Source organism: Dreissena polymorpha, chromosome 8 (assembly GCF_020536995.1).
Source record: "Dreissena polymorpha isolate Duluth1 chromosome 8, UMN_Dpol_1.0, whole genome shotgun sequence".
In the NCBI taxonomy this organism is placed as follows: Eukaryota; Metazoa; Mollusca; class Bivalvia; order Myida; family Dreissenidae; genus Dreissena; species Dreissena polymorpha.
The window spans coordinates 86609001-86621874 of record NC_068362.1 but is presented as its reverse complement, the minus strand read 5'-3'; the positions used below and the strand labels follow the sequence as shown (position 1 = coordinate 86621874).

At 34.9% G+C, this 12874-nt stretch overlaps 2 protein-coding genes across 5 annotated transcripts in view; one reads left to right on the top strand and one right to left on the bottom strand.

Annotated features, from left to right (window-relative positions):
* The window catches only part of LOC127840917 (cytosol aminopeptidase-like), a 47251-nt gene that overhangs the window by 33682 nt on the left and 695 nt on the right, over positions 1–12874 (bottom strand). The window contains exon 1 of one of the 4 annotated variants that reach the window (XM_052369381.1): positions 135–288. The exons of 2 other annotated variants lie outside the window; for them this stretch is intronic. In XM_052369381.1, the coding sequence (XP_052225341.1) occupies positions 135–155 (21 nt within the window). In that variant the 5' untranslated portion in view covers positions 156–288. Of the gene's footprint in view, positions 1–56; positions 289–12874 lie in introns of those variants that run through there. One more of the 4 variants, XM_052369379.1, reaches the window with a different exon arrangement.
* LOC127840920 (uncharacterized) lies at positions 576–11255 on the top strand. Its single transcript, XM_052369387.1, has 2 exons — positions 576–743; positions 8368–11255. The coding sequence occupies exons 1-2, from the start codon at positions 729–731 to the stop codon at positions 9526–9528; spliced, it is 1176 nt and encodes a 391-aa protein (XP_052225347.1). The 5' UTR covers positions 576–728; the 3' UTR covers positions 9529–11255.

Here is a 12874-nt window from a genome sequence, read left to right as displayed (position 1 = left end):
AATATATTCGGAGTTTATCACACACATGCAAATACTTATCACAGTTTTATGCATACTAAAATTCCAGAACAATAAAATGATCGCTTATTTTGACAAAAATGATGTAAAATTTGCAATCGGCATTTGCTTCTCACGATATTCAACGGCGCTGCCATGTTTATATAATAGCTTGATTGGTGTCTTGACTGTAGGTTACATTCCACTAAACCATTTTGTATCACTCCGTAAGCATTCTATACATGCTCCGTAAGTATTGTCTCTTTCTAGAGAGTTCCGTGTTCTCTTCTGGTTTAAAAGCCATTAAGTATAAGAATCTAAATATTTTGTATTCATTTTTTGTGCTATTCGTCCCTTTAACTGTCACTGACGAAATCCGTTTTTCCGAGAGTGCTTGGACGCAAATGCTTTTCTAAGAAATTTCGTGATTGAAGATATTATTGTATCGCAATTATTGGAACAGGGTTTAACCATCTTTCATAAAGATACCAGGCTTTCGAAATCTCATGTTTGGGAAACGATTTTTGTTCAAATATGCAGTTTTATAATGGGACTGTATGGGATTTTGATTTAGTGTAAACTAACCTTTAACCGATGGTTGGGACTTGATTGTTTTTGTTGAGTCGTGGGTCCTTTTTGAGATCACGTCACGTAAGAGAACGTTCGTACGTGCTGAAGTTCGTTTCTGGTTAAACGTTTTGAATAAGTCACCATTGTTTTACAGAACGAAAATGCGACACAAACAGGTAAATATCGCAATTAGTCATAACCCGATACATTTTTGTATCAAAGTTCAAACTCAAAACCAATGTTCTATCATATAACTAGCTAAAGAAACTTCAGCGTACAGTTTATATAGTATTGACAGACCTGTAAAGTCGCGCCAGTCAAAAATCATAACAAGCGACATTTTAAGTTATGGTAGCCAGAAATATCATATAACTTATGACTATGAGGCTGTAATGTTTCTCAGTAACACTAAATACCACATTTATGAGGGTTTATTGTCAACTCGTACGTATTTTGGACAACTTGAACTGTAGTCAACTCGTACGGTGGTCAACTCGTACCTTATTCAAAGGGCGCAACACAAAAATATAAAAACCAAATAATCCTTTTTATCCTTTATTTTTCCTTAATATCGGGGGCTACCCCCAAACCCCTGCTTTGTCGATAGTGGTAAACAACTGCCTACCAGTAAAGTTCAATCTCAGCCAAAAAATTAAGAGTTTAGTTCAATACATTTTATTTCAAAATTTTCACAAAATCACAAAGTAACCACACTTTATTCCACAAAATAACTATTTTTTAGATTTACACCACAAGCACAATAATTAAAGCAGACGTATATTTATACATGCTAGGATTTCATGTTGTGGTTTTTACTTGTTTATTTCAATATTTAAAAAAAAAATATCAAAATTTACAATATGAACACAATGTCAGCAGACATACATCTATGAATTTTAACAAATGTTTTTATGCAAACGGTTTTATCTTTCAACGCAATTAATTATTCTGCACAGTATAAAATGCCTTTTTCACCATTCTCCGTGTTGTGACAAACTCTTCTTCTTGAAGTTCTTCCCATAAAGTGCAGCGCTCATCTGGAGCATTGTCGCACTGTGACTGTACAAGGTCGATGTGAGGTAACAAAAACAAAGTGAGAGATAAAACAAAATACAAATTGAGCTTTTGGTTTAACGCAGAGTGACTTGGCCTGCCTTGAAGCTGTCCGAGGACCAGGCTGTGGAGACGGCTACCAGCAGATTATTCCAGAGTCAGATTACTGCTGGGAAGAAGGATTGTCTGTAAAGATTCTGCAGAATGGGACGAAAAAGCATAGTAAATTTCTCCCTTTCTGTAGGGACACAGTAGCTTGATGGAGGTACTGATTGTCTGGTATTTTTATCAGGTTATGGGTTATCCTGTACATCAATACCAGTCTGGAGTCAGTACGCCGGATTTGCCATCCCATGGAGGTGATCATTTGGCTTGTGCTGCTCGTCATCCTGTAATCTCCCTTGAGGAATCGGGCAGTGCCCGATCGCCGCAGCTCTGCGCTGTACTGCTTCAAGCTTCAAGCTGGGATATGTTTTCCACTGTGTATGGGTCCCATGCTGTAGATGCATTTTCCAGGATTGGTCCTTCACATAAGTTGGGCTATTATTGATATTTTGAGGAAGGCAAGGGAGTTGACTTTTTTGGAGACCTAATCAACATGACTGTTTCAGAGCAGTTTTTCGTGCAATGTGACCCCTAGGTACTTCCCACTTGTGACATTGGCGAGTTGGTGGCCGTGAAGCTTGTAGGTCCTCTTGATTGGATGCTGTTTTGTGGTGAAATGTATGGTTTCACATTTGATTGGGTTGAATTGCATCTGCCAGTCTCTCCCCTACTGTTCCAGTTTTTTCAGATCATCTTGCAGCATGTCTGTATCCTCAGTTGTTTGATTTTTAGATACAGTAGACTGTCATCTGCAAAAAGGCGTGTAGTGGAGGCTACTCTTTCTGGTATGTCATTTATGTACAATAGAAAGAGTAGGGGACGGAGGACAGAGCCCTGGGGGACACCTGATGTGACAGGGGCAGACGATGATGTATGACCTTCAGCAAAGACTTCATGGCTTCTGTTGCTTAGGAAACTCTTGATCCAATTCAGCAGTTCATTGAGGATCCCATAGTGGTCCAGCTTGATGGAGGGTGGCTTGTGGGGAACCTTGTCGAAGGCTTTGCTAAAATCAAGTAGCACAGCATCAATCTGGTCACCGTCGACCAAGCATGAGGCAATGTCTTGTATAGTGAGTTCAAGCTGGCTTTTGCAGGAACGTCTTTTCCTCAAACCATGCTGAGTGTCAGTCAGGATACCATGGTACTCCAGGTGTTTAATAACCTGACTGTGGATGATATGCTCCATGGTCTTGCAACAGACTTAGGTCAGAGATATCAGCCTGTAGTTTGCAGGAGCTGTGCGATCAGCCTTCTTGAATATTTGAGTGACCATAGCTTGCTTCCAGGCGTCAGGTACTCAATCTTGCGTGCGGTAGGCTTGAAACATTAGGTAAAGTGCAGGTGCAATCTCATTGGCAAATTCCTTGGTGGCAGGCTGTCTGGTCCTTGTGCCTTATGGTGGTTTAGGTCTAGCAGAAGTTTTCTTTTACTTTTTTCAATGATGTCAAAGGGTTCTACTGTCAGGTGTTTATCTTAGTCCATTGATGGGGTGTTGGATAGGTCTTCTTCAGTGAAGACACTGCTGAAATGTAAGTTTAGGATCTCAGCTTTGGTCTTTGGGTCACTAGGGCCAACACCGTTGTTTTTTTAGGATTTTGACTCCGGAACTCTCACAACGTTTGCTGTTGATGAAGGAATAAAGCTTCTTAGGATTTTTTTTCCTGGTGACAAGGTCTCTGACATAGTTGATGTAGGCCTTTTTACGGTAAGTTAACACACCAATTAACTTTAAAAGTAAATTTTTATGCAATTTATTATCGGCTGTTGTATAAAACATCTTTCACACCTCTTACACACAGACATATTAACCGTATAAACACCAATCATAGTGTGAAAGAGATGTTCATTGTGACAATACTATGTTCAGATGATTAAATTAAGACATCAGCTCTACCAGTGTTCTCCGGCAGCACCAGCAGCCGGCGATTTCACTGGTTACATTCAATCTAGATACTGGCTACTTTTACGGAAAATATCAATTGAAATGGCGCAAATACACCTGTTTTATTGCGAAGCTTAGACACCGGCTTCTTTGTAAATATAATTTTTCTGGAGTACACTGATCTCTATGATTGATACTTTTAAACTAGATTTCAAAAATAAGCTAACATTTTCGTAGGTCTCACTCCAGTAAGTGTTTCCTTATTGTAATGTTGAAACATTGTAAAGAGATGACACATTTTATTAATTGAAATGTAAAGATTTATTTAAAGCAACCTTTTCACAGATTTCGGTATGTATTGAAGCTTGTCATAAAATGTTTTAAATTGATAAATGTAAACATAGGAATCAAATTATAGCTCCAGTAAAAAATAAGAATAAAATTAAAGAAAGAAAAAAAGTAACCCCCATCTCAGCTCAAACCACTGACCCTTGGAATGAAAGTCTAACAGTTAAACCACTCAGTCATCATACAGTGTTTGTTGTATTTTATAATTTAATACAAGTAATCCAAGTAATGTCACACAATATAACAATATTAAAAGCAGAACTCTCCAAATTATTCAGTTGTTTCTAGTTTGTAACTCTTTATAACCTTCAGGTTTTAAGATATCAAAATAATGATGCGTATAATCATTAAAAAACATTAATATAGAGCATGGTCAGTGTTCAGTATTACTGTTTTCTTGCAAATATCATAAGTTAACTACATGTACATGTACAAGGAAAACATGCAAATCTGAAATATTTTGTTTCAATTTGTCAATTTACCCAAATTGAAAAGGTCCCTTAAATTCCAGTCAAATAGGCACTTTCGTGAACCTAGTCCTTTGTGTATGTACAGCATGTTAGTTTATGCAAAGCCTATAGGCATAAGGCCAACAAAATTAAAAAACTTGATTTACTTAACATATTTTATATAAACTTCAACAGTAAATTAATTTTTAGCTCATCTATTTTTTGAAAAAATAAAATGAGCTATTGTCATCATCTTGGCGTCGGCGTCCGGTCAAGTTTTGTGTTTAGGTCCACTTTTCTCATAAAGTATCACAGCTATTGCATTCAAACTTGGTACACTTACTTACTATCATGAGGGGACTGGGCAGGCAAAGTTAGATAACTCTGCGTTAAGGTTTTGAAAAAGTGTTTTTCAGGGGCATATGTCTTCCAATGGAGACAGCTCTTGTTTCACTTATAATTATATGTTAAATTCTTTAGAGCGTTTTGTTTTTTTAAACCAAACAAATAACAACACTCTTTTAAAAGTAATATAAAACAATCTGCCAACAAAGCAGACCACAATTAAGGGTTTCATTATGTTGAAGTCGGCAGTTGATTTTCAAAACAGGGTGGACAATTTAAATCTATATTTTCAAACACAGCCATTTTTAGCTCATCTATTTTTTTGAAAAAAATTATGAGCTATTGTCATCACCTTGGCGTCGGCGTCCGGTTAAGTTTTGCGTTTAGGTCCGCTTTTCTGATAAAGTGTCAATGCTATTGTATTCAAACTTGGTACACTTACTTACTTTCATGAGGGGACTACTATCATGAGGGGACTGGGCAGGCAAAGTTAGATAACTCTGGCGTGCATTTTGACAGAATTATGTGCCCTTTTTGTACGTAGAAAATTGAAAATTTGGTTAAGTTTTGTGTTTATGTCCACTTTATTCCTAAAGTATCAAAGCTATTGCTTTCATACTTGCCACACTTACTAACCATCATAAGGGGACTGTGCAGGCAAAGTTATGCAACTCTGACTGGCATTTTGACAGAATTATGGCCCCTTTATACTTAGAAAATTGAACAATTTCGTTAAGTTTTGTGTTTTGGTCCACTTTACTCCTAAAGTATCATAGCTATTGCTTTCAGACTTGTAACACTCGCAAACTATCATAAGGGGACTGTACAGGACAAGTTGCATAACTCTCGTTGTCATTTTGACGGAATTATGGCCCTTTTTTGACTAAGTAACTTTGAATACATATATGGTTAAATTTTGTGTTTACATCCACTTTACTTCTAAAGTATCAAGGCTATTGCTTTCAAACTTCAAATACTTTTATACTATCATGAGGGTACCGGTACTGTACCTGGCAAGTTGAATTTTACCTTGACCTTTGAATGACCTTGACTCTCGAGGTCAAATAATTAAATTTTGCTAAAATTGCCATGACTTCGTTATTTATGATCAGATTTGATTGATACTTTGACAAAACAACTCTTACCTGACATACTACAATAAACTTCACCAAACCCCCCCCCCCCCCCCCCCCCCCCCAGAATCCCCCCCCCTCCAAAAACAGTAATTTTTATTTTTTCATATTTTTTTGAAAGACCATCTTATAAATGACCACACCCTCACACTATACCCCCCCCCCAATTTTTTTTTGGAAACATGGTTAAAAAACAATTTTTTTTTTTTTTTATTTTTTTTTTAAAGACCGTCCAACTATCCTACCCCAGAAACCCCCCCCCCCCCCCAAAAAAAAAAAAATTGTATTTTTTTTTGCATTTTTATTTCTTATTTTTGGAAGATAATGTAATGAATGACCACACCCCCACACTATACACCCCTCTCCACCCCACACCTCCATCTTTTTTGATTGAAGTATTGAGATAGGTCCCTTCACCTTTAAAAAGAATCAAAGTACTGACAGTACTGGTGTTATGATGCTTTTTTACAGGATTGATATAAAAGCATCTATTTAAGTTTATCTACATGACACCACAACTGTGTATGTGGGTACGAAAATTTTTGATAGGAGAAAAATGGGTACGAAAATTTTGGGTACAACAATTATGCAAAAAAAAATTATGTACGTAAGATTTGGTTACGAAAAAAAATTGGATAGGAAAAAAATTGGGTACGAAAAAAAATTTGGTTACGAGCAATAATTTGGGTACGAAAAAAAATTGGGTACGAAAAAAAATTGGGTACGAAAAATGTTGGGTACGAAAAAAAAATTGGGGGTACGGGGAAGTAGTTACCGTGGGGAACTAGATCCTTTCAGCGAAACTGGGAGGCGGGTTACATTTTCGATCAAATATAACAAGAAATATCTTTAAAAAGGTATTCAACACGTATTTTCTGTACCACTTATCTTAAAATAACTGTCTGTTACAGTAATACGTTTGTGGATTATAACATTACGTTTCAGCATATAAATTCAAAACTTGACATGCTCTTTAATTAGGCCATGCTCTTTAATTTCACATGTATATCATACCAAACTTTATATTTCGTTGTTTCCTTTCCTAAGTTAATGATGCTATGTGTACGGACGTGATGTCACAATCCTATGTGCATGAACATATACTTTTGATTATTTTTTTTTTCGTAATCGTTACAGCACTTGAATACGTGAGTTCGCCCATGAACACATGGTGAGGTTAACTAAATCTCTGCGATATGACCTAATATACGTTTAAAACAGCAAATAATATCCTACAAACGAATCAATTGTCAAACATAGTATGTGCACTGATGTGGCTCTGTAATTTATGTTTGAAAAGTTGATAAAATATGCAAAATGAGAAAGAACGCAGAAGAGCGAGTATCACAGATATGATACGGCTATTATGCTGTTTATATACCATAGTCGCTACAACATTTACAAATGACAGGTTAGAAATAATTCGTTTTCTTTACACTCATGATCGCGTTGAAAGTTAATTATACACGTTTTAATTCGCAATTAATTTACTGAATCACGACAAATGTAAAATACAATACAGAAAATGCATAGTTGTTTCATTGATCTATAAACATATAATGGATTGAATATAACTGATTTAAAATTAACGTTTTCAAACTATTATTAAAATTTTTCCCAGAATATGCTGTCCTATTTATAGCTGAGCTTCCTATACCTTTATCAATGATAATCAGCGAGGTATGCCGATTAGAAAAATCGAGCTATCTCAATCGACTGGCTCGGTCTTTTACATAGGTTGCAATTGTGAAGAATTTTTTCATGATATGATAACTTAGACGATGCTTCGCAGCATCGTCAAAAATAGATGAGCGGTCTGCACCTGCAAGGCGATGCTCTTGTTTAAAAACTTCTGTTTACAATTTAACAAGTTTTATTGGTTATTTTTTTTTAAGCAACATGGGCCCATACAAATTCCCAAGAATTTCGTAAACACAAACATTTGCCATTTTGTTCAAATTAATTTCAGCATATATATTACTTTTAAAAGATTTGATGTCATACATGTCCAAACGAGATGGGGGTATTCTCACTTAACATGCGTATACATGTATCTATTGACATAATATGTCAGCACATTTCTTATGTTAGAATCTATAATGATTTTATGCAACATTGTCTGAAAATCTGGAGTAAGTGAAAGTATTTTTTTGAAAATAAATGTGTTCACACTATTTAATTCCTCTGCTTCACTTTTTAATTTATGTGAAAATTTAATGAAGAGTAAAATGTATAGAATATGGGTAAATTTGGATTGTTTTTGTGGATGTTAGATTTTATGGTTGAATAATTATTTTCAATCTTAGTATTTGAACTTAAACAAAATTCTTGGAGCGCATGTGTTAGACATCTTAACGAGAGTTATGTTCCTGATGTAAACAAAAACGTCGATATAAGGTCTCACTTAATAATAGGGCACCGTAGCATAACTAGAGTTCGTGCGTTTCATAAAATTAAACATTGTGTTTTATTATATTTTTCAGAAAAAACCTATTAAAATGAAAAACATGAATCAGTATACATTTGAAATGATGATGGCAGCTTATAAAGCTGTTAAGGAAGATCACATGCCAGTAGACAGGGCGGCTGTGACATTTGGTGTTCCAAAACAAACATTAAGGGACAGAGTTCTGAACAAAGTGAATCTAAGAGCAAAGTGGGGAAAGGATTCGTTGTTCACATTGGACGAAGAGGAGCAGCTGGTAAACCATCTTGAATCCCTGGCCCAGGTTGGGTATGTTGTGAATCGCGCACAAGTGAATGTTCTTGCCATTGAACTTGCTGTAAAGCTTGGTAGGCGTAATTCAGATGACAAGCTGAGTAATTTCTGGTACTACGCCTTCCTGAAAAGATGGGATCACAGACTGAAGGTCATCAAACCAAGGGCCCTATCATCCACTCCGGCAGCAGCAATGACCCAAGAAAACATTGACGATTACTATTCTGATTTGAATGCTGTTCTTGAAAAGTATAATCTCAAGTCAAAACCACATCTGATCTACAACCTTGATGAGACCGGAATTCAACTGAGACCAGTAATTACAAAAATTTCGACTAGTAAAATAATATCAGTTACATTTCCAAATACAGGCAACACTACCATAGTAGCCTGTGTAAATGCAGCAGGTACTGCTCTACCACCCTACTATGTATTCGAAGGGAAACAGAGTGAGACAAACGACACCTTCATGAATAACGCAACAGCTGGTTCAGCCTACACCATGTCAGACTCTGGGTGTGTGAATAGTGAAGTTTTCATGAAGTACCTCAATGAACACTTCTTGAAATTTGTACAAAGGGGATCTAGTGACAACACTGAACCCATCTTGTTGATTTATGATGGTCATTCATCACATGTGTCGCTTGACGTTGTACAGTGGGCCAAAGAGCACCATCTGATCCTTTTTGTACTCCCACCGCACAGCCCACATGCTCTTCAACCGTTAGACATAGCATGCTTTGGGCCATTTAAGACCGCTTTCCATAGGGAGTGCAAATTATATATGGAAAAAGAAACTTTAACAAAGGGTAGAATAATAACGAAGTATAAAATTGCAGAGTTATCAGGGAAAGCATACTTAGAGTCAATGACACCAGTCACAATCCAGGAAGGTTTCAGAAAAGCCGGAATATCACCAGTTTGATGCAAACATGTCCCTATTGAGAGAATTAATCCAAAAGAAGACATGCAACACGGAAACCTCGAGCATGACAATGCAAAAACAGAGATAATTTTTTATTGTAACTGCACCCAAAACAAGACAATCTCAAACCAAACTTGATGAATACAACACAAAAGAAACAATATAAGGAGGAAAATAAATTACAGAGAACAAAGTGTACAACCAGTTACAAGAATACAAACTTGAAAAGAAAAATTGGAAAAATATGTACCTTTTAAAAATGATGTGTTTTAACATTTAACAATTTCACACATCTTTTAGTAAGTACATGTACTTACTGACTTGGTAAGAATTTAATATTTGCATAAGTACAATTTAAGTTTTGTGTTTCCAAGTACTGGTAGTTGATATGTTCTCAATGCCATTTCATAATATTTATGGTTCTTGAAATTGTGTTCATCTAAAATATAGAGAAACCATTCATTCTGATTTTGTATCATTCAAATCAGTCTAATTTTCATTCAAATAGTTCATCTAGTTCGGTCTGGTCTTGTAAATTTTTCAAGTTACTAGACCAGTAGTCTAGTTATTAAAGAAGTTAAGGAGAAACCTTAAAGAGCCCTCATGTAAGTTTCTTAAGTAATGTTTTGAACTTAAAAAAAAATAATTAAATGCTGCAATTGTGTATAATACATATACATGCATTGTCCACATTGCACATGCATTGTCCACATTGCAACCTAGAGTTCCCAGTTTAGATGGGATCCTAACTCTGGGAGCGTTTACAAATTTTCCACAAAGACATCCAGTAATCTTAATTCTAAGAAAGCAGATAGCAGAATTGCCAAAGGCTTTCCAACTGAAATAAAAGAAGTATCATACAACTGACCTCGAATATGAAAATCTTTACTCATGAATGACTTTTATGACTAAATTGTGCATCTCTACATGTACTTTGTTAAATTCATGTTCCTGTTGTCAAAAGATGCCACTTCCCATGGATCACATGATTGATGTATGATTTATACAATAAATAGCTTTACAAATCTTCTCTGAAGCGGCAATAATCAGGGGTTTAATAATGTTTGTAAAACATTGTATAGTGGTCGTCTAATACGTTTGTTCGAGTCATTCCCATGGGGTCAAACTGGTTGTGCTCGAATGGACACATAATTAATAATATAGATTAATTGATTTAAAAAAACTTAAAATATCTCTGTAAGAGGTTTAATGTTAAGTGTGTAAAATGGTTATGCTCTACAAAGATTTGTTTAAATCATTACTTGTGGGTCAAATCTTTTCGTAAACTACAAAGCCCAGACGTTTGGCATTTTGCAGGTTATATTGTTTGTAGATTCTCAACCAAATTTGTTCAGATCATGTCCTATAGTAAAAACTGGCCACCATCTGGGGTTCACATGATATATAGAGTTTCAAAGAAACATGATTTTTTTTTAAGAATTCTTAATCTATAAAATCATAAGACCTGAACAGCCTTGATATGTGGTACATATATGTGATATCAAACAAGCGTACTGTAGAAAGTTATTTAAATCATGCCCTTGGGGTCAAAATGCCACTGGGGTCAAATGATTTATGTGTACTTTTATTATTTATAGTAATAAGCTTTAAAAAATGCTGTCAGTAAAGGCGCAATATGTAAAGTATTTTGTATGTAACTGTAGTTAATGTTGTTTGTGTTAATAAATACATGTAATATATCTGTATTACAGTATATTATGAAAGTTGTGCAATTTATATGATTTTGTATATATGTCCAGTGTTAATATTGAATACAATACAGTTGTTTACTTTTGAAATGATGGGGTTGATTATCCTTTACCAATAAACTACTCACTGGTGTCTTCTATGCTGATGGTCATAATCATTAAAAGTAAACTTCCTGCAAGGCTTTAAGATTGTTTACAACTTGGTGTACTTAGATTGTGTACCATACTTAAAATTTACATAAAATTATATTCATAACTAAACATTGTATAAATTTAAATTTATAAATAATATTGTATTGACAAAGGGTTTAAATATTAAAATTTGAAACTATGTTTTTAAAATGATATAATTATTTACAGAGAATAATTTAAACCTATTGATTTATTATTACTTTTAAATAATAATGATAATAATAATAGTAATAGTTATTATTATGAGGATTTTCAAAACTGCACCCTCAGCTGAGCGTTTGCACCCGTTATGCGGTGCTCTTGTTTTAATACTCTACATACTTTTATATTTCATTCAATACTTTAATTCTTTATTTTTAGATCGGGAGAAACAAACAATTATAATTCATTTATTATTCTATGAACATTTCAACATGTTGCTATTTTTCTCAGTGAGAATATAAAGGTAAATTTAATACGCTGTGATGGAAAGAACTTTCAAGAACTATATGTTTGTCAACATATCACAGACTTGTACGCTGACATTTTTTCCGATTATAATTTAAAATAATGAACTATTTGAAAGCAATATATTTATGCTCGTAACGATGCAAAGCTTTTATCTTAAACAATAATGATGTTCTATAATGATAGTGAACCAATAATGAAATAACAATGCAGCACACAATAGGATTAAAAAACAAGTTAATGCAAATTAAACAAAGCTAATTTACACAAATTTAACTAGAGAATTTAACACTGTTTTCAAGACAGACCACAGTTTATGTCAAATACTTTCTGAACAGCAACAGCATTCTATGTATTCATTAAGAGGGCCGATACTACGGACAGACAGACAGGCTATTTGAAATCTTTTCGATTTGCGAAAAAATAGATCAATTTAAACAGATATATTGTTATCTACGTATCTGATTTAAACTATTTATGCTATAATTAAGCTATCAAGAAGCAAATGTTGACACGTGTAGGATGCTCAGATTCTACAAATTAAGACAAAAATGCGAAATTCCAACTATATTGTTATGTCCGGAAAACACTGCACCAGCGGCCGTTTGAGCCTGAACCGGTCACCCGTGCACATCATCTTCCTTCAAAAGTATAAATTTAACGCGAGTTTGTGGTCAAAATGACACAGGGTCCTAGGGGAAATACTCTGTTTCCGTGATTCCGTCTTATTAGATATTTAAGTATTTAAAAAAAGAGTATATTTTCAGTAAATCACTTATTCATGGTGATAAACGATTGGACGTCAGTGCAAATGATCACTAGTTAAACCACGTTCGAATGACGTTTGACAGATTAATGACAGACCAGGCCTTACTAGACTGAAATGCTTCAAGTACATACGAGCACATGCCGTTAAATGTGGCATTGGCTATGCGAAAATACCAGGTATTCTAGATGTTCAAGGTAGACAAAACATGCTACATATATTTGAACCCCCA